The sequence below is a fragment of the Arachis stenosperma genome, chromosome 7 (genome assembly GCF_014773155.1).
Source record: "Arachis stenosperma cultivar V10309 chromosome 7, arast.V10309.gnm1.PFL2, whole genome shotgun sequence".
NCBI lineage: Eukaryota > Viridiplantae > Streptophyta > Magnoliopsida > Fabales > Fabaceae > Arachis > Arachis stenosperma.
The window spans coordinates 91,143,229-91,164,084 of NC_080383.1; the positions used below are offsets into that span (position 1 = coordinate 91,143,229).

Consider the following 20,856-nt stretch of genomic DNA (forward strand, 5'->3'; position numbering starts at 1 on the left):
CATAACTCTAACCATTCTATTTTCAGAAACAACTATAATCATGATTTTTGGAGACATGACTACTAACAATAAGTACAAAACCTGTCAGCTGATCCCTTTATCCCAATTTTCTGGTTGAAATAATTAAAATAGGTCATGATTGATTTGAGGAAGCCCAACCGGGCAATAGATAACATAGAGAACACATAAGATAGTTAATCTAAGTTGCAGGTACAAAATAATCCATCCTTCTGTTGTTCTCGAGGGAATAGCACAGCAGCTAGCAAGCTACGTAATAGTGGCTACTTAACTTTCCTTCTAGCATTCCTACTATTTTGACTGCTTTGAACTCTTTTCTTTGATTGCTTCCCTCCTGGTTTCTTCTTCTCAACATTATCATTATCATCATTCTCATCAGAACCGGCATCGCCATCATTATCATAGTCACTTTCCTCAGACTTCTTTTTGGAAGGCTTCCTACCTCCACCTCCTGCTTTTTTCGCCTTCTTTGATTTAAGACTTCCCAAATCATCCTCTTCCCCATTTGTTGGTTTCTCATTATCTTCATCGTCATCATCAATGCTTTTTTTCTTTGAGGTTTGCCTTTTAGATTTTCCAATTTCTTTCACATCTTGTGATCCACTCAGCTTTTGCAACTCTGGCACATACGCAGTGGTCTAGGGACCAAGAGCATCTTCAGATCAGAAAAATAGAAAACACAATGACAAAAGACAATCAAGGGAAGTGTTCAGATTGGCATACCCTGCCACCAGCAGTAATAAAGTCAATTTGTTTCCCTGCCATCGCATGAAAATTCATAAATGTTTAGCATGGTTTACATTTTATTTTTTTTGGGAAATGGGAAGTATGGAACATTTCATATAAAATGCATGCAGAAGAAAAAGACTATATTTATTAAAAATGAAATAAATGTTATAGGTAAATATATTCTTTTAAATAGATGATTGGAAATTTCAGCATGAATGAAACAGTGTGATACAATCCATGTTACATGTACCAACAAAATGCTTAATTTTATTTTCAACACAAAGTAAGAAAGCAAACCATCAACAAAAGCCTTGCCAGGCTTTTTTTCACGTGAATGAAATATCCAACTAGAAGGAAACTGACTACTATCTGCTCCAACTTCAAGTGCTTTTTCAATGACCTGTAAAATGAAACTATTTGTTAACTAATACATATTAGAGAAGTATGCCTCACCACTGATTTTTCCAGTCTTTTTCCCCCAACGAAAATGAAATAACCATTCAAGAGGAAAACAGCTACATTCAGCATCAACTTCAACCGCATATTGAATAACCTACATATTTTATCCTCTATATTTTTTATTAAGTATATAAATTTGATAAGCTATACATTTCAAAGAAGAAAACAACATTCTGCACCTCTTTAATGGATTTGTGCAAAGCTGCACAACTTTCATCCGAAAGGCTAGTAGCTGTTTGCCGAGGATGGATTCTTGCCTGGATAAAAGGAAAAAGGTATCAAGCAATTTTATAGTTTGATCTCTATCCAACACTAGAAGGATAATATGTTAACTACTAACTACAAAAGAATGCAAAGCCAGATGCTAAATACTGTGAAATGCATACAATTCCAAAACAATTTGAGGTTAATGCAAACCAATAACAGTGCCAAATCAGAATATTAGAATACAGTAACAAGAATTATATCACTGGATAGCCATTTCTTAACGATGAGTTTAAGTTGCAACAATGACTATGGGGATAGGGGGCTCCCCGTGTTTTTGCAATATGGAAAGTTAAAAATACGAATTTATATTCATAGTAATAAGACACGGATGCAAATGAGCATTCTTTCAAACATAATTCTACCTAAATAAAATCGGATTTCCAGTGATCATCCTGTAGATGTAATATAAAAAGTCTAAATATCACTCTTAGAGTCTAAATTAATAAATTAAAAACATAACTGGAGAGTCTCAAAGATTCAAAATTATTAAGAAAGTGAAGCTTGTACGTACTTGGTATAGCACTTCATCTGCAACCCAATTTCCAATACCTGAAATAAAGCTCTGCAGATATTGGAAAATTAAAATCTCCTATAAATACAATATGTATAATCTTTAAAAGGTGATGATAAACGTAGGCACCTAATACCTGATCAAGTAACAAAGGTTTGATTTCAGTTTTCTTCTTGTGCAGAGATTCAGTGAACTCCTCAAGTGTCATGGGTTCCAAAAGTGCATCAGGACCAAGTTCAGATATGGGAGGCACTGATGTTGGCTATATCAAGGATGGGAGAAAAGTGAGGTTACTGATAAAAATTATTTGGAAATTAGGCTTGGATAGCAAGTGGAAGTCACCATACATCTTTAAGCAGGCGAACTCTAGCAAATCTCCTTTTGTCAGTGAAAGACAACTCCAAGCCATCGCCTAGCTGTGCCAATAATCTAGTTAGTATTGGTATGAACTAGAAAGTTCATTATTTTACTTGAACACAAAGCTAGTTGCAGTAAGGTTCCTTTAATAATTAAAACGCAAGCACTGAATTGAGATGATAATACTAATTTTCTCAGCATGAAACCAAGTTTATGGAAATAGATGAATTAATTGAATAAAATGTCATAGTTGCCAGAACTATAACCTAGCCTACTCTAACATCACATCAACTTGCATCTTCCAACTGAATAAAGATATGCGCGTCCACAACAACAAATTCCATTTCGAGAAAAGAGAACGATATGTTGGGGGGAAAAAACACTTTAGAACATGCATTTTCATCTTTTAGCCCAGCTGAATTTGCATAAAATGAAATTGGTGTTTAATTCCAAGGGATCACAGGTCCAAGTAGTGAACTAGTGATATAATTCTAGCATTCCACTGATCAATGTGGGGACAACATTTACCTCAATAAAAAACTTAGAATATTTGGAAGGCCACTCCTCTTCGTCATTCACAGCAGACCTGCATGCATGTTTACACCCAATAAACTAACAATAGACTTTCATGGGCAGAACCACTGCCAGGAAGTAACATTCAAAGCTGAAGCAGTTATAGACATGGATAAAGAATAACAATAATTATATAAGCTCAAAGAATGAAATAAAATTTGTAAATAGATGCTGAAAAAATAAAATAAGAAATTGACACAAGGCTCTGATATATCCTCTTGAAATGAGGACCAATAAAAGAGATATGCATGTGAAATTATAAAAATAAGAAAAAGAAACCCTTTGTTATCAACTTGAAAACTCATAATAATCACTGTCCAAGTAAGAAGTAGCCTCACCTTTTGTACTTAGTAACTGCAACGCCTTTTATGTATATAGCACCAGCCATGCCTGAGATACAAACGAGTAAAAATGCATTAAGTAGCTCACTCTTTTCGCTAGGGTTCAACGAAATGACGAGGCAACATAGAAAAAGAGGATGAATACCGAATTGGAAGGAAGGGAAAGGAGGTGAATCGAGCTGAAGCCACATGTTCTTTCCCTTTCGGCGAGCTGCGACAATGGTCTTGCCGACCACCGAAGCTTGGAGCTCCGACGGAGAGACACCGTCGATGACTTTTGGATCATCAGCAACAATGCATTTCACTATCTTCTTTCCGATGCAGTTGTCTTCGACGGCCCTCCTGGCCGCCTCCACTTCTGGAAGCTCCGGCATTCCACTCTCTCACGCTGACTCTGCTATGACGTTTTCGCGCCTTCCTTTTTGGTTTCTCACTACTGGCTGTTCGCCTGTTCCGAGAGACATGCAATCACTTCGTTCGCGTGAGTTGCTGTCACGGTATGCCATTTGGATCTTGGCCCAATACTTACTTCTCTCTTGGGCTTGGGCTCGGGCTCGGGCTGAGTTTCTTTCTTGTTTTGAGTCCAAAAGGCTCCATTATCACAGATGCTTTTGGGAAAAATGTTGCCCAAAAACAAAATGGTAAAAATATTCATTTGTCACAGATTCACAGTGGAAAGATAATGACAGGCTATTGATTTGATTAAAAACAAAAATGTCCCAAACACTTATTTGAAAGTAACCACCATGATCTCCTCATCCGTATGTAGCTGTATCCGTTGCATCAGCATTGACCCGTCACTTTATAAAGATTGTGTGCTGCTTACTGAGAGGGGTCTAGGGTATAAGGATAGGAAACATTTCAAGTGTATCGGGAGCACTGATGCACCAATTGTTTTAACCGTTGATCTGAATTATAAAAAATATATATAATATATTAATTGAAATTAACGGTTAAAACAATTGGAATACCAGTATTCTTCAAAATACTTGAAATGTTTCCATAAGGATATACACCAACACAAGATTTAATTTGACCATACATTAAAAGTACTCCCTAAATAAGTAAATATGCAACAGAGAGGCTTGATTTGAATTAAAAATTCTAATTCTAAATAAAAACAACAAAAATGTGTTAAAAATTTTGAAATTGATCCATTGGTATGTTGTTGCTTGTAACTGATCACAATTTTCTTATTGTTTTTAGCTTGGAATGGTATTGATTTTTATTATTATGTGCCGAGCTGTTTAAAGAATATATAAAATTTTGTTTTTAATAGATAAATAAAAAAAATAAATTAAAACAAATTTATAAATATTTAACCATCTTCTTAAAAATTTCATCAAAAATTGTCAAAAAATCAAATATTTATTTATTTGATAGATATCACCATCCAAAAGAAGATGGCGTGTAACACGGCACAAAAAGTTCACCTACCAAGAAATAGTCCTACTTTAAACTTTTGAATTTAATTTCTGAAGCAAATATTCCCACTTAAAACTCGTATTATCAGCACATTGCGCACACAAAAAATACCGTGACATTATTTTTGTTTTATACCTTCTGGAATGGAATGAGAGTCTAGGGTCACACAGCTCCTCCCTTCGGCGTTATATTACACACGTGGTTCTTCATTCTTCATGAGAAAAGCCAGCCTGGTTATTAGCACAAAGTGGAGCCCACAAAGCACACTATTTTTCTTTTCTTCTCACACCATTTCTTGTGTTTTCAGCTATCATTTTGGGGGCGTTGCTGATGAATTTCAGAAGTTTCTCATTGCCAAAATTACACTTTATTCCGTGACGGCAAAAAGGAAAGGTCAATGGCCCCCAGATCAGGGAAAGGGAAATCTAACAAAGCTAAGGCCTCGAAGAAGAAAAAGGAAGACAAAGGTTATAAGAGCTCTCCATTTGTTGCGAAACAGTATCATCATCTTTTCGCTTCAAAATAACATTCAACTAAACTATATTATCCTTTTAGGTTTTCACGACTAATTTTTTTAATTTTTACTACTTTTCCAGCAATAATAGAGCCTTCCTTAGTTGACATAATTGTGGTCACCCCATATGACTCACAAGTTGTTCTCAAGGTACGGTTTTTGATTTCCAGAACTGGCATTATGGTTTTGGCTTAAAATACATTTCTGATTAGGGTTGCTGTGTCTATTGAAACTTTGGTGAAGGGTGTATCTACTGATAAGATAATTGATGTGAGAAGGTTGCTTGCTCAGAATGTGGAGACATGCCACTTTACCAATTATTCTCTATCACACCAGGTTACATTCTTTTGCACTTTTTTATGCATTTCAGCAATGCATTTAAGCCAGTACCCAATAATGTGTTCCTTTAGGTGAAGGGGCCGAGACTAAATGACAGAATACAAGTTGTCACTTTGAAGCCATGCTTTCTGAGAATGGTTGAAGGTAAGTGTATGTAAACTCCTCCTTCACCATTCTTCAACCATATGTAGAATGCCAATTGCGTGATTATTATTTATAAAATAAAATAATTATTTTTTCAAGATAAATCTTTTAAGAAAGAATATATTATATTGGTAGAGCACTAGAGGAGCGTTTCTCTTATCCTTGATCATCAGCCTCAAAAATCAAAATAATTGAAAGGCGTGTCCACATTCGTCTCACATTCAATACTTACGTACCATCTTTTAATTATGAATGTACTATGTCGATGACTTTGAGCAATCTGAAAGGCCAGAGCTTAGACAGGCCATTATGAATTTGTCTTGTAATTTCCTTGAAATATGAAATATAACATATATGTTTTGAAAAATAAAATGAGTATTATGTATTTAGATTAAGGTGGAAATTCATGTGCCGTCGACTTCGCGTGAGTTTTTACTTTAAATAAAAATTTAGTCAAATCAGTCAAATCATCTAACGACTTTTAAGTATCAATTTCAAGTGTAATCGATTTCACCTAAATTAATTTATTTTTTTTTTGTCTAATCGAGTATGGTCCCTCAAAATATTTCAGAGGATTATAGAGAGGAGTCCCAAGCAGTTGAACACGTGCGCCGACTATTGGATATCGTTTCCTGCACAACAAGGTTCTCCAAGCCCAAACCCAACCACAAGCCCAAGAAGAATGGAAAGGCCCAATTAGACAACAACATCATTTCCAGCTCACCGGACAAACCCAACGGCGGCAACGGCGGCGGCAGGCGTGCCCTCCACCCAGCGCCGATGCTCTCAACATTCTACGACTTCTTCTCATTCTCTCACCTCTCTCCTCCCATTTTACGTTCGTATTTTTTCCTCCTTCGTTGCTGTGTGGCAATCTTAGCTTAAATTGCACATTGTTATGGGATTGTGTTGGTGCAGATTTGAAGAGGCGTGAGCTGAAGAATGCAGATGAAAGACGTGAGGGAGACTACTTTGAACTTCAGGTTGCAGCTTTCGACATCTTTTGTAACTGTAACGGAGCCTGAGTCCATAGTAATTAATTATGATTATTTTTGAATTGAAATGTGTTTGTAGATTAAGATATGCAATGGGAAGGTAGTAGAGGTGGTTGCATCAGAGAAAGGGTTCTACTCTCTTGGAAAGCGCTCCCTTCGGACCCACTCTTTACTTCATCTTCTCCAACACCTCACCAGAGCTTTCGCTAACGTATGTATGAACTTGCACTCTGTTTTGTGTTTGTGCAGCACGCGCTATAATAATTGAGCCACAGTTACGTTCAATTTTTAATGCAGGCATATGGCGCTCTCATGAAAGCTTTTCTTGCACGCAATAAGGTGCCACTGAAACTCTCTTGAATTATCGTTCAAAATTATATATCTGTATGGTAGCGTTTGACTGAGAGGAGACTAAGACACAGAGATTAGAATAAATCTCATTATTCTGTGCAAAGTGGGAGATAGAAATTGAAATTAATTAATTAATTGAAATGAATGTATTTTAGGTATAAAATGTTATTAAAGTTTTAGTTTCTATCTTTAAAAATTTTAGTCTCCTGTATCTCTACTTTGTACTGAAATATTGAAATTTTGAAGACAGAGACAAAAATTTTAATACTAGTCTCTGAACCAACAAACATGATACTGAGTCTCATTCTCTCAGTCTCTGTCTCAATACCTCAAAATAAACTTTACCTATATGTTTGTTTCTTCTTACCATTTTGGTCCTTCATGATCATCAGTTTGGGAATCTTCCACTTGGGTTGCGAGCTAATACATGGCTTCTCCCTCCATCTACTTGGAACTATCCTGCTGATGATGAGGATGAATACTGTGGCGGTCAGGGGCGAAATGGTCAACATGATCTTAGGCCATGGGCTAAAGAGTTTGCTACACTGGCTTGTCTTCCTTGTGAAACTGAGGAGGAGAGAGAGGTCAGAGATAGAAAAGCATTTCTGCTTCACAATCTGTTTCTTGACACCTCAATATCTAAGGCTGTTGCGGCTATAAACCACGTAATAACATCCAAGTTGAAGTGTTCTCCGGGTTCAATCGTGCATGAGGATTATGTAGGGGACCTATCCATTGTAGTCAAACGTGATGCCGCAGACACTATCCTTAAGCATGATGATAGTAAGCAGGAGGAGGAAGCACAGAAGAATTTACTCAAAGGATTGACTGCAGATGAGAATGTAATTGTGCATGTAAGTTGTCACTTGTTCATGTGTTCAGAGCTTAAATTTCCACATGTAAGACCCATGCTTTTTTTCTTTCTTCGGTGCAGGATACTGCTTCGTTGACTGTTGTTGTTGTACAGCTCTGCGGATACACTGCAACGGTGAGGGTTGTGGGTGATACCAACATGAGCAAGTCTGAACCTCAAGATATTGAAATAGATGATCAGCAAGATGGTGAGGTTAATGCTCTCAATATCAACAGGTATGAGCACATCTAATCTAATACAATACTAAATGTGAAACTTCTCTTCAACTATGATCGTTCTCTTTAGTCCAGGCATTATTGGTGCTTTCTAATTCCTAAGGGGAAATTATACAGGAGAACTAAAATATATATATTATTGTCATTTATGTTGGTAATAAGCTGCATAAATATTTGATCTTAATGAATCTGAGATATTTACAGTTTGAGGCTACTGCTTCATCACCAGTCTGCAGTTGATGCTGATCAATTGGAAGGGTCTGTGACATCTCTATCAAATTTGGATGATTCTGATTCTTCTAAATATCTAGTTCAGAAGAAGGTTCAAGAATCCTTGGAAAAGTTAAAGGAGGAGGCAGTTGTTCCTAAAAGGTCCATTCGATGGGAACTTGGTTCCAGTTGGATACAGCATCTGCAGAAACAGGAAATATCAAAAGATAATATTTCCAAAAAAGATAGTGGCAATGAAACTGCACAAAATATTAATGGTCTTGGAAAGAAGTTTAAATCATTGAAGAGGAGGGAAAAGGAAGAAACCAGTATAGGTGGTACAGATTTGACAGGGCCAAATGATTACCAACTTGTGCATGTGAACGGGTCATCTGATAAAGTTGAAGCAATCACTGACGATTTAGAAAATTTTACTGAGTTGAAGAAACTTCTTTCTCACACAGCATTTTTGCATCTTAAGGTATCTGGTACTGGTCTTCATTCAAAGGTTTGTAACTCATTTTAAACTTTTGCTACAAACTACTTATATATTCTTTGTCTTGCTTCTTCTTTGGCTTTCATTCCTTAGAAATTGTCCATGTTTTCAATTTTTCGTCCCTTTTTTTTTCAACATGCCAATGTTTACATTTCAATTTTTGTTAATTCTATCACTTAATGCGGCTTCTTGTTGCAACAGAAAGTTGACGAGCTGATTAACATGGCACATGATTATTATGATGAAATCGCTTTGCCAAAGCTGGTACCATCAGATTCTCCAACAGATAATAATTTTTATGGATAACATGATTACATGGTCTGAGAACTGAATTCTTTACAATCTTAGGTTATGGAGTTTGGTTCGCTTGAGATTTCCCCGGTTGATGGTCGCACACTAACTGATTTTATGCATTTAAGAGGAATACAGATGGCATCATTGGGTGAAGTGGTGAGAGTTCTATTCCCTCAGATCCCTCCATCTTACACTGCTTAAAATCTACTATTGTACTTAAACTGGTTTGGTATTACAGTTTGATCTTGTCATGCATTTTATGGATCAGGTAAAACTAGCAGTGGATCTCCCACACATTCAATCACTTTGTATCCATGAGATGGTTACACGAGCTTTCAAGCATTTACTTAAAGCAGTAATTGCCTCGGTTGATTATGTGGAAGACTTATCTTCAGTTATTGCATCAACGTTGAATTTCTTATTTGGAGGCTTCCAAATGAGGCCGTCTGACCAAACAAATCTTAGTGATGATCATTATCTCAGAATTGAGTGGCTCCGTGTAGTTATATCCAAAAAATTTGGATGGACATTAAACGATGAGTTTCAGCAGTTGAGGAAATTATCAGTTCTCAGAGGGCTCTGTCACAAGGTATCATCAATTTGGCTTGTGCTTGTGCTATTATTTTCAGATGATGAGTTTATAATATGTTATGGTTTTCTCGTACAGGTTGGATTGGAGTTGGTTACGAGGGATTATGACTTGGATTCCCCCATGCCCTTCAAGAAATATGATATTATCAGCATGGTTCCTGTTTGCAAGGTGGGATACTGAATTTAGATTTTTATCAACCTCCAAGCGGATTCTATGTTTGATCTAGTAGTTTTATCATATCACTGAGCTAAATACCAAAAGTATCATACTTGATTCTACAGCATGTAACATGCTTCTCCGTAGATGGACGCAATTTGTTAGAATCAGCCAAAATTGCTGTCGATAAAGGAAAGAATGTGGAAGCTGTACATTATGGAATAAAGGTAACAATATAATCATCTTGTTTGTTATCTGCCTTAAGCATGATCTGTTATTTTCTATGCACAACTTGTTTATTTAATTGCAGGCATTGGTGAAGATGATGGCTGTTTGCGGTACCTATCATCGAATTACTGCAAGTGCCTATAATCTTTTAGCTGTGGTTCTTTACCAAGCCGGTTATGGTAATCAGGTGAAGATTCTGTTATATTTGCTTCTCATGTAGTGTAGAAAGTAGAGTCTTTCCATCATTTTGTTGCTAATGAACTTGTTCGAGTTTTGCTTATTTAGGCCACAATATATCAGCAAAAGGCGGTTGATATAAATGAGAGGGAGCTTGGGCTTGATCATCCTGACACAATAAAAAGCTATGGAGACCTTTCTGTCTTTTACTATCGTATGCAACAATACGAGCTCGCTTTGAAGTAGGTTACAATGACTCTCCTCTTCAAAATGGTTTAGAATGCCTATGCCATGAAGAATTTCTGTTGATTGTTGTATTTTTTTCTCAGGTATATAAATCGTACCTTATTCCTTCTTCATTTTACCTGTGGACTGTTTCATCCAAACACTGCAGCGGCTTATATAAACGTGGCTATGGTGGAAGAGGCTATAGGAAATAATGATCTGGCACTCCGGTACATACATGAAGCTCTTAAATGCAACATTAGATTATTAGGACCAGATCATATACAGACTGCTACATGCTATCATGCCATAGCCATAGCTCTTTCTTATATGGAAGCATATTCTCTTAGTGTGCAACATGAGCAAACCAATCTTGAGATACTTCAAAAGAAGCTTGGATCAGAAGATATTCGTACACAGGTGGTGACTTTTGTTGTCTGTATATATAAAAGAATGTTATAACTTGGTAGATGTAATGACAAATGTTGCTGTATATATGCTTATATATAATATGTTTACTCTAATGCAGGAAGCAGCTGCATGTCTTGAATTTTTACAATCAAAAGCTCTAGAGCAGCAAGAAGCTGGCAAAAGTGGAAGTTCAAAGTCAGATGCATCCATTGCAAGTAAAGGTCACCTTAGGTACTGGCTTGGTATCTCCATGTTATTTGTTTCAGATACAACACAGTATTTCAGGGCACCAAAAAACTGACTCTTTTAATGCAGTGTGTCAGATCTTCTGGATTTTATAAGTCCCGAGCTTGATTCCAATAGAAATGAACATGCTCAGAGAAAACAGCAGCGTGGGAAGGTTCTTTGCTAAATTTTTACATGGTGTTACCTTATATATTTGACATTAATTGCTTTATTATTATAAACTGCTGCTACCTTTGTTTTGTAAAATTTTCTGTTGTGTTGCCTCATTATGCATCTGATAGTTGTCGATTATATCTCTAATCTTTCAGATACTTCTACCAATAAGTGACCAAAACCTTCAACGTGAAGATGCACCAAGCAATGTGGGTGTTGTCTATGATGGCTTGGAATATGCTACTGGTATGGCAGAAAACAAAACAGAAGAAAGATCTGGCATGGTGGATTATGAGATTCTCAACAAAAATGGCAATAATGTCCCTATGTATAGTCCACCAGTGTCAAGTGAATCTATTCACCAGGAGGAGATATCATCAGATGAAGGCTGGCAAGAAGCCAATTCAAAAGGGCGATCTGGGAACACTGCGAATCGCAAGTTTGGCCGCAGAGGATCTCATCTCTCAAAGCTGAGCACTACTGTTATCAGAAAAACTCCACAGAAATCAAGTTCAAGATTCCTCTCAAAAATATTATCTTCATCTAGGCAATCAAAGCCTGAAAACTTAGCTTTCAAAGAAGATTCTACCGGTCAACTAAGTCCAACAAAACCTACTAGAGCCAAAAGTTCTGGTAGCCCAGCAGCTCTGAGCTTTATGGCTTCAAAGTCCATATCTTACAAAGAAGTGGCTGTGGCACCTCCAGGTACAGTTTTGAAGCCCTTGTTAGAGAACACTATAGTAAATATCGAGAATGTAACAAAGGGAGATTATTGCCAAGGTGAAAGCCAACACGAGAAGTCTTCATCAGAAGCTGAGGAGGTTTCCGTTGCTTCTGATGATGCAAGACATATACAAAAAAATGCTAGCAAGATTTCAGCTGCAGCCAAACCATTCAATCCATCATCAGGAACACTGTCCATACTTGACCATTCAGATTCAGGTTCTGTGACAAACTTACATGATGCCAATGCTAGTCAAGGCATGCATGTGGAAACCAGGGACAGGAGTGATACAAGAAGAATCATGAATCCACATGCACCAGAGTTTGTTCCCAGAAATGCATTGCAAATGGAAACCACTGCTAATGTCAGTAAGGCAGAGATAGCAAGGCAGATACTGTTTAGCTTGCTTGTCAAGTCAGCTCAGCAAAATAATGATTCTTTTGCTGAATGTAATGATGAAAATAATGATTCTTTTGCTGAATGTAATGATGAAAAGGATGCGGTGATGCCTCATTCCACTGAGAAAGAAAAAGAAATTGACATGAGTAAGCAAAAGAATGGAGATGGTGAAGGATTTACAGTTGTGAAGAGGAGGAGAAGAAGCAGGAACAAGTTCACAGATGGATTGTATAGCCAGCAGAGTCCCATATGTGCTTCGGTCCTTTGAATAATGTGATCATATCAGCATGAAACGTGTCCCCGCCAAAATCTGGACATCATTTGGATAACAAATTCATGTCCTAGAAAATTTTCTTTTCGGTCGGATCGATAAGAATTTGTGTCATATACACGTTCTCCTTTTGCATTCGCTATGTCTACAAACCGTGTCTTACTGCCTTAGCTTTCTGTGAATGAGGTTTTTTTTTTATTTTGTGGACACAGTTAATGAATTTGTTCCTCTTGTGTTGGGCTTGTTAATCGTTTAATGGGAAAATTTATGATTTTGTTATCATTGTCGATTTTCTGTATTATTGAAGTGTAAGCTACATCTAAATAAGTTAATACCAAGAAAGAGAAGCTTAGTATGATGTGTTAATTATTACCGAAGCTTAATATGGTGTAATGATTTAGCGGATTATTAAGAAGTTGTGAGAAAGTAAGTTGCTGAAATTCAATAATAATAATCATAATTTTCGATAGTGGAAGCAAATATATGTCTCAAACAAAATCTTGGCATTTCAGATTTTACAAGGAGCATTTTCGATAATTATCACGCAAAAGAGTTTTACATTGCACCTTTTTTGTTCCTCACTGCCATTTAGATTGGCCTTTAAAACTTAAAATTTTGAATGATTTTCTTTTTCTCTATCTTGACAAATATCGTTGGCTTCGGGCAAGTATGATTAACGGGCAAATTGCAAATATGGAAGAATGAAACTGAAATATTTAAATAAATTAAGTGTAGAGAGAGTAGAAAGTTAGGAGAGATTATTAATTAAATAAATTAAGAAAGGTGGTGTAGTTTAGTGAGAATTGGTTTGGTTATTATGCAAAGGAAAGAGGGAGAGTAACTGAGGAGTGGTGTGACGATAATGATGAGAAGAAGAAGGAGAAGGCAGTAAGTAGAAGCCTTTGTGAGTTATGACTCTGTCTTCCATTTCCATTTGCAGAGGAGACACCGGGGACGCCGACGATACGGATGATGATGATGGAGTAGTGGCGTCGGTGAAGAAAGGTGGCCTTTCTGAGAGGCCGCCTATGGTGAGCTCTAGCTTCTTTGCGGCGTAGGCGTGGCGCCTCTCCTGTAGCTTGAAGCTTGCTGCTGCTGCTTTCTTCTTCGGTGCTCCGGTGAGTTTCTGCACAACTTCCCTGAAGTTTGATGGATCTGCTTGCACGAACGTCGTGTTCCCTATTCTTGCTGCATCCCAACTGTAGGACGAGCTTCCTCTATGTATATGCATGCTTCTCTCTCTCTTTCTAATTGATGAGGAATGAAACGTCGTGTGTCGTATGTATGTTATGTTATATTTAAGGATGACGAGCGAGCAAGAGAGCGTGTTACAATGGTACAAAAAGTTTAGGAAAGAAACGAAGAATTATTTAAAAAAGTATTATTTTTATTATTTATATTTTTTTCATCTGTAATTACAAGGTTTTTACTAATATATAAACAAAAAGTATGTTAAGAGTGCGCTCGTTATGAAATAATATCCTAATAACCTTTCTTTAATAATGTAGTTCAATTTCATAATTTCTGATTTACTGTTCCATTTCCTGTTATTTAATGTTTAATTAATAATAATGAGGGCAGGCAGACAAGTCTGGGTGACACTTTTGACTTTTTTTTAATCGATCGTAATCATAACTGTGTTCAGAGGGCACTGCACATGGAGTGCAAACTGAAACGCTGAATTTTGGCTGCATATATATAATATTAATAATAATAATAATGTGACAGTGCTACTGCTGCTTTGTAAAAACGAAAAGTGATGCTGCTAATGCTAACTTCACAACTTCCTCGTGACTGGATCAGCATTACTCAATTTCACAGCAATAACAGAATATACTTTACTATTTATTTGTTAAGTAATAGTGAGTGTGGTAGCTAAGCTAATAGGATAGCTAGCAATAATGAAGTAATGACAAAAAGAGGTTTCACTACTTACATTTACTTCTTACTGGAAGCAATGAAAACAAGAATAAGTGAGACTGAGGATGAATGGATTGGTGGTCCAGCACTCTGAATTTTTGAATAATCACCAGGCAGGGGCCAGAGGGGGGTCACTGAAGAACCTAGCAGAAAGGAACCACCACTATTTTGCGCTGCAACACTCTCATAGTTAGGTCACTGTCTCAGATACCATCTTAATAGGTCCTTAGCTTATGGCTTCACTTATGTGATTTCTGATTCTCTTTTTTTTTTTAAACAAAAATAGTATTCATATTTTTTTAATAATAAAAATAAATATTTCAGTGCATGCCCATTGCTATTGCCATTGCCATTGCAGTGGCTTGTTAAATTTTGTTGCAGCTTTTTCTCTTTTCTGAGTTTGCGTGAGGGATTGCACTTTGACATTCAGGAGAAAAAAAAAAGTAGTACTTAGTCTCGGGCCTTCTTTTTTGGTTTTGCTTCTATTCTTTGCACTCTATTTGCTTTACCCTTCTTTTCTTTTCTAATTGCTTCTTCTTTATTTTATTTCTGACATGCTTTCTATTGTGTGCCCATATAGGCCAACACCATGCATTCACAAGGTAAGAGAGATTATTTGAAAGAAAAAATATGAGTAGACAATAAAAATATTAAATGATATGAATAATAGATATATTGTATGTTCATTTTATTAGGTGTACAGATAATTATTTTAATATTAAAATTTAGGTAAATAATTTAAAAGTATAATATATTTTTATTTGATTAGTGGTTGTTGATATTATTTAAGATGATTATTGTTTACTTAGCAATCCTCTTATTTGATAGGGGACCTTGACACAATTTCATTTATATTACCTCTTCCCACATTAGATTCACCCTATCCACCTCTTCATATCCATCTCTAAATTTAATTTTATATGAATCAAGATAACATACTTTATGAAATTATATATAAATAAATCTATTTACCTTCATCAATTATATAATGTGTTTCTTTAATTTATTTTCTCATTGCAAACTTTAGCTATCTGTAGTTTATCGGCCAGTTTTTGAGAGGCAAATGATCAGAACAGTAGAAGCTAGATAATAAGCTCTAATAATAATGAAGGAGGAGACAGTATTTTCAACGTGATTAATTCCGCGGCACCCTTTTAAGATTCCATGGTTTATGGTTACAACCACCATGAGTTTACTTTGAGAAGAACTATCCTAGCTAGCATCATGCATCACTTTGCCCCACAAAAAGGGATGGAAAAAAAAATCAGAATTAGACTTTTGATTTCACTAATCAACTTCATTTTACGCACGGAAGAGGATAAGGCACCAATATCCAAGAGCATATGCTTCCATAAATTTAGTGATGCAATCGGAGAAAGAAAACTAAGAATATGAGAATAAGCTGTCTTGACTCGTGTCTCTGTGGAGAGTAACCTTTCTAGAAATTTATTACCTAATACATATGTTTAGAAATTAAAAAAAAAATTGTAGTAATTAACCAAATTCTTTAAATACTTATGCAAAATATTAGTAAGAATAGAAAAAAAAATAAAAAGTATAAAATTTTGTGAAAAGATGAGAAAAAAAATTGTGTAAAGTGAATATTTATTTATATAATAAACATAAGAATGAGTAAGTATGAAAGAAAATGATAAATTATGTTTTATTACTCAATTTATATCTATTAAAGAGAAATAACCATAACATTGAAATCATATAGTATATATCTTATATAAAAGTAAAGAATAAAAATATAAAAAATACAGAATAATTTAAAGAAAAATAAATACTATAAGAGTGAGAAAAAAATGAATAAGAATCTAAATTATAATTGTATACGGTAATCATAAAGAAAGAGTGAATATAAAAAAAGATAAATTATGTTTATACTTAATAAAGAGAAATAATATTAATATTAAAGGTATATAGTAGCTAATTTTTTTTATATTGATTAAATATATGTATAATACGTTGTTATTGGAAGATTAAGTGTTTTTTTTATATGGCGTTTTTTTTTAATTGATATTATTCAAAATGAACGGTCCGATTTGTTTGAAGAAAAAAATAAATTACAAATCAAAGGGTTCGATTTATACTTTCAAATTTTTTTATTTTTGAAAAAAAAAATTGGACGATCTGATTTCAATATTAAAATTTTTTTAATTTTCAAAAACACAAATCGGACCGTCTAATTTATTATCGTTTTATTTAAAAAACAAAACAATACAAAGAAATCGGAGGCACCATTTGTATAACCTACAGCAACTTAAAACACTTCTTTTCTCACATTATTTTGTGATAGACATCTCTCCATCACACACAAAAAATAATAAGCAGCATATAATATCTTATATAAAAATAAAGAGCTAAAAAATATAAAAAATATAGAATAATTAAAAAAATGTCAAGAGAGTAAAAAAAATAAAAAAAATTCTAAACTATAATAATGAGATACATGAAAAATAAAAACAAAAAAATGTAAAAGTAATTTAATTAAAATTAAAAAAATTAATCAATTAAATAATAAATAAATTATGCTAATTATCTATTTATGTTGATGGTGCATAATATGAAAAAAATAAAAGATTAAAAATATATTAAAAGATTATTTCGAGTTTTGATTTAATATATCTAAATAGATAGATCATAGATGAATATACTTTGACATGAAACCTTATGGCAACAATACTCAGTAAATTGAGGCAGCAACATATATATTTGTAGTGATTATTATTTAAAAAAAATGCACATAATAGTGTGATCTATGATCTATTTTCTATGGGGAAAAAAAATTAATGTTGAGAGGCGTACGTGGGGAGCATCATGATGGCCAGCAAATTAAATAAGAGAAGGTAACTAAATCAGGGAAACGTGAAGTAGTTGTGACTGTAAGTCTTTTAATTCAATAAAATAATTTGTTATTGCCAGACAACCCAGCAAATTAAAGTGGCTTTAACCGTACCAGAATCTGATCCAATATAAACAATTATGACCAATTTGATGAACTGGTTTCTTGTGTATTTTTTGTGTTGCATATGCTTTGAATGGATATGATGGACAAGTGTTAGGTGTCTGGGTTTTATAGAGGACTTTTAAACAAATGAAAGATTATCCTTTAAGGATAAGTCGACAATAAAAATATATACTTTTGTGCTGATTTGTGTGTGTATGACTCATATTTAAAACCCTCATAAACGAATACAAGGCATCTCTCTCTTAAGTCTAAGGTGAAGCCCTGAATTGGATATACCTAAACCCGTAGTAAGTAGCATGTAATTACATATTCTTTATTTTTTTCGTCCGGGTAATTATATATTCTTCAGTTCACTGAATTTAGTATATGATGTCACAATGAAAATCTTCTTATTTCATTTTATTTTTATTTTCTTGGTCACAAATCACAATGTAAAACTATAGTGTATCTCATCTTCCAATTAGGGCCTTATTTTGGTCAGATAAATTGGGCCTTAAAAGTTCATTGAGCAAAAAGAAAAAGGTGAAAACCAAAGCAAAATCAGACCAAAATGGAAGCAAATCCCACCCTAACCAAGTTAACAAATTTTCACGTCAACATGTTTGAACTTTGAATGTTATGACTTGCACAATTTATTTTGATCTTCTAGTAATATCTTAAAAGTGAAATGGAAAAACTGTTACATGGAGAATTTTGATTCTTAAAGATTCTAAACATAACCATGCAAGATGAAGTGCACCTCGTACAAACATGCATAAATAAAACCACTCTAATTCAAAAAAGGGATTGGCATAAAAATATTTATTCATAATAAGCTATGGTTTGAAATCATAGTCAAAGTCTGCACACCATTCAGCACCATTTCTTGTACTTGCACACCATAATGCTAGTATGCTACTCTAATGTCTAATTACCATCCTAAGTTGCTAGTACATGTGGAATCCGAACAAAGCAAGTGATTAGTGAACAAGAGATTAATTTCAAGCTCCTTAATGATTGAACGTAGCAGGCTATAAGGTGAAGAAGTGAAGCTGATTGATTAAGAAGTTGATTTAAGACATTGTGAGCCATTCCAGAATCAAAACAAAACTTGTTTACTTTTTCGATAGTTACATGAGCAAGTCTTCTGTTATGGGCTTATGGCATACACTAACAGTTCCCTCAACGACTTAACTGAATATGTTTGTGTACGTTCGGATCATCCTAGATTACATAAACGGATCAAAATCCACAACTATGGATTCATAGAATCAAACAGAAGCTATAAACTATATCCTACTTACTAAAGTTTAAAAACTAGCCGTAGAATTGTAACACCCTTCAAATTTCTCCCCTGTAACCACCAGATCCAAAATAATCCTTCCTAGTATTAGCAATCGCCATGCTCTTCTGATGCTCAAATTTAGGACAATCACGGATGCGATGACCAAGACCGCCACAATATGCACATCCCTTGACACCAGTTTTGCCAGTAATCTCATCATTTTCTTCTGTGGGATCAATCAAATCTGCCAAAACTGGAGGAATCCTCTGCTTAGCTTCTTGCAGAAGGTGTTTCAGATCAAGCAGTGTTGTCTCACTTTGGTTCTTGTTTATGAAAGTGGTTGCTATGCCAGTCTTCCCACATCTTCCAGTCCTTCCAATTCTATGCACATAATTCTCGATTTCAGCCGGCATGTCATAATTGATGACATGCTGAATATCAGGAAAATCCAGACCCTTCGACGCGATATCAGTTGCAACCAACACATCTTTCTTTCCAGACTTAAAGGCCGCAATGGCATACTCTCGCTCTTCTTGATCCTTGCCTCCATGAACGGCAACTGCCTCCACTCCTTTCATTAGAAGATATTCATGAATGTCATCCACATCAGCCTTGTTTTCGCAGAACACCAAAACAGGTGGTGGGGTTTTCTGGAGGCACTCGAGGAGATACACTATTTTGGCCTCTTGCTTGACATACTCTATCAGCCTCATCCAGAGTCAAGTACCTACAACTGTCAAGATTCATCTTCTTCTTTGCCAGCAAATCCTTCAATCTTCCAGGAGTGGCAACAACAATGTGAACACCCTTCTTCACAACATCCACCTGTGATCTCATGTCCATCCCACCAATACAAAGCAACGGCCTCAGCTCCGGATAACCGGCTTCCCTCAAAGGCTGCAAGAACTGCTCAACCACTTCATAAGTCTGCCTTGCAAGTTCCCTAGATGGGCAAACAACCAATCCAAAAGGGCCTTCTCCGGGAACAACGGGCATCATAATCTCCTCCTGCAATGCCAGCATGATCATTGGAAGCACAAAGACAAGAGTCTTGCCAGAGCCGGTGAAAGCAATGCCAATCATATCCCTTCCTGATAGAATGACAGGAAGGCCCTGCACCTGAATTGGAGTCGGTTGAAGTATCCCTTTTGCTCTCAGCTTGTTTAAGATGGGATCAGGGAACCTCATGTCCTTGAAATTCTTAACAGGGCAAGGGACATCTTCACCGTCAACAATGATATGCCACTGTTTCCGGATCAAATCAGTTTCCCTTTTGGGCATGGTTCTCAGGCGCAGAGGTGGTTTCCACCCAGTTGGCAGAGGCTCAGAGTAAGTGATTCCCTTCGCCAATTCACGAACGGACAAAAGGGTTTTTCTGTCAGGCAAATTGTCGAGCATCTCCTGCTCTTGTTGAAGAATCTGCTCCGTAGCACTGATCTCCGGCTGTTCCTTTTTCAGCTGTGAAGCCTTAACCAGAAGGCTCGGTTTCGCTTCGCTCGCATCATCGCCAACGAAGGAGGAGGAAGAAGGAGAAACAAAGTACTTCCCTTTTTGTTGAAGGATGTTCTGTGCTTGCATGGCCCTGCGCTTCGCCACCGGCACGTACTCCACGTAATCATCATCTTCTTCCATCATCTTCGATACCAAATATGAACTTTACTACTCAATTCGAGAAGAGAGTAGCGGAACTGCAAGGCACCAACTGCTGAAACAGGGAAAATGCGTAACAAACCGCCATAGTTTTTTTTTTGCCGCCATAATATTTGGGCTTTTGGCACTGCTTGAAGGCTTGGCTGTTGGGCCCAAAATAAATTGGCCCATTTGACTTTGACAGCTTTGCGTTAACGGAAAATCACGTATATTAATAAGTAATAACAGAAACAAAAATAGAAGAAGGGAGACTCTCTTTTTTTAAAGAAGTTTTTTAATAATTAAAATTTAACTTATATAATTGATCAAATTGTGTTATTTTTGTTAAAATTAGATAAAATAAATTGATTTGAC

The 20,856-nt window shown here is 35.7% G+C and overlaps 3 protein-coding genes and 1 pseudogene across 6 annotated transcripts; 1 reads left to right on the forward strand and 3 right to left on the reverse strand.

Moving 5' to 3' along the window:
- Positions 1–69: 69 nt before the first annotated feature.
- LOC130940784 (formamidopyrimidine-DNA glycosylase) lies at positions 70–3,722 on the reverse strand. Of its 4 annotated transcripts, XM_057869028.1 has the most exons (11): positions 3,401–3,722; positions 3,253–3,304; positions 2,870–2,927; positions 2,332–2,400; positions 2,121–2,246; positions 1,985–2,035; positions 1,386–1,463; positions 1,204–1,300; positions 1,045–1,134; positions 742–776; positions 70–656 (listed from the first exon to the last, which is right to left on the reverse strand). In XM_057869028.1, exons 1-11 carry the CDS (start codon positions 3,627–3,629, stop codon positions 282–284), a joined length of 1,260 nt encoding a protein of 419 aa, XP_057725011.1. In that variant the 5' UTR covers positions 3,630–3,722; the 3' UTR covers positions 70–281. The 4 variants fall into 4 exon arrangements, 3 of the variants coding, with proteins under 3 accessions (XP_057725011.1, XP_057725009.1, XP_057725010.1); XM_057869026.1 differs by lacking the exon at positions 1,204–1,300 and having other exon boundaries at positions 1,045–1,147; positions 3,401–3,721; XM_057869027.1 differs by lacking the exon at positions 1,045–1,134 and having other exon boundaries at positions 1,201–1,300; positions 3,401–3,721.
- Positions 3,723–4,903: 1,181 nt separating this feature from the next.
- Positions 4,904–12,976, forward strand: LOC130942220 (protein REDUCED CHLOROPLAST COVERAGE 3-like). The gene is made up of 22 exons (XM_057870928.1): positions 4,904–5,147; positions 5,277–5,344; positions 5,438–5,530; positions 5,605–5,677; positions 6,249–6,515; positions 6,596–6,660; positions 6,752–6,883; positions 6,970–7,011; positions 7,416–7,877; positions 7,958–8,112; positions 8,317–8,830; positions 9,020–9,082; positions 9,167–9,268; positions 9,381–9,701; positions 9,780–9,872; positions 9,986–10,087; positions 10,171–10,275; positions 10,374–10,507; positions 10,595–10,910; positions 11,020–11,132; positions 11,217–11,301; positions 11,456–12,976. The coding sequence occupies exons 1-22, from the start codon at positions 5,078–5,080 to the stop codon at positions 12,689–12,691; spliced, it is 4,611 nt and encodes a 1,536-aa protein (XP_057726911.1). The 5' UTR covers positions 4,904–5,077; the 3' UTR covers positions 12,692–12,976.
- A 511-nt stretch (positions 12,977–13,487) lies between these two features.
- On the reverse strand, positions 13,488–13,925 carry LOC130940137 (VQ motif-containing protein 11-like). Its single transcript, XM_057868186.1, has one exon. It carries the CDS (start codon positions 13,923–13,925, stop codon positions 13,488–13,490), a length of 438 nt encoding a protein of 145 aa, XP_057724169.1.
- A 4,800-nt stretch (positions 13,926–18,725) lies between these two features.
- LOC130942172 (DEAD-box ATP-dependent RNA helicase 35A-like) lies at positions 18,726–20,519 on the reverse strand (annotated as a pseudogene).
- Between the last annotated feature and the right edge of the window lie 337 nt (positions 20,520–20,856).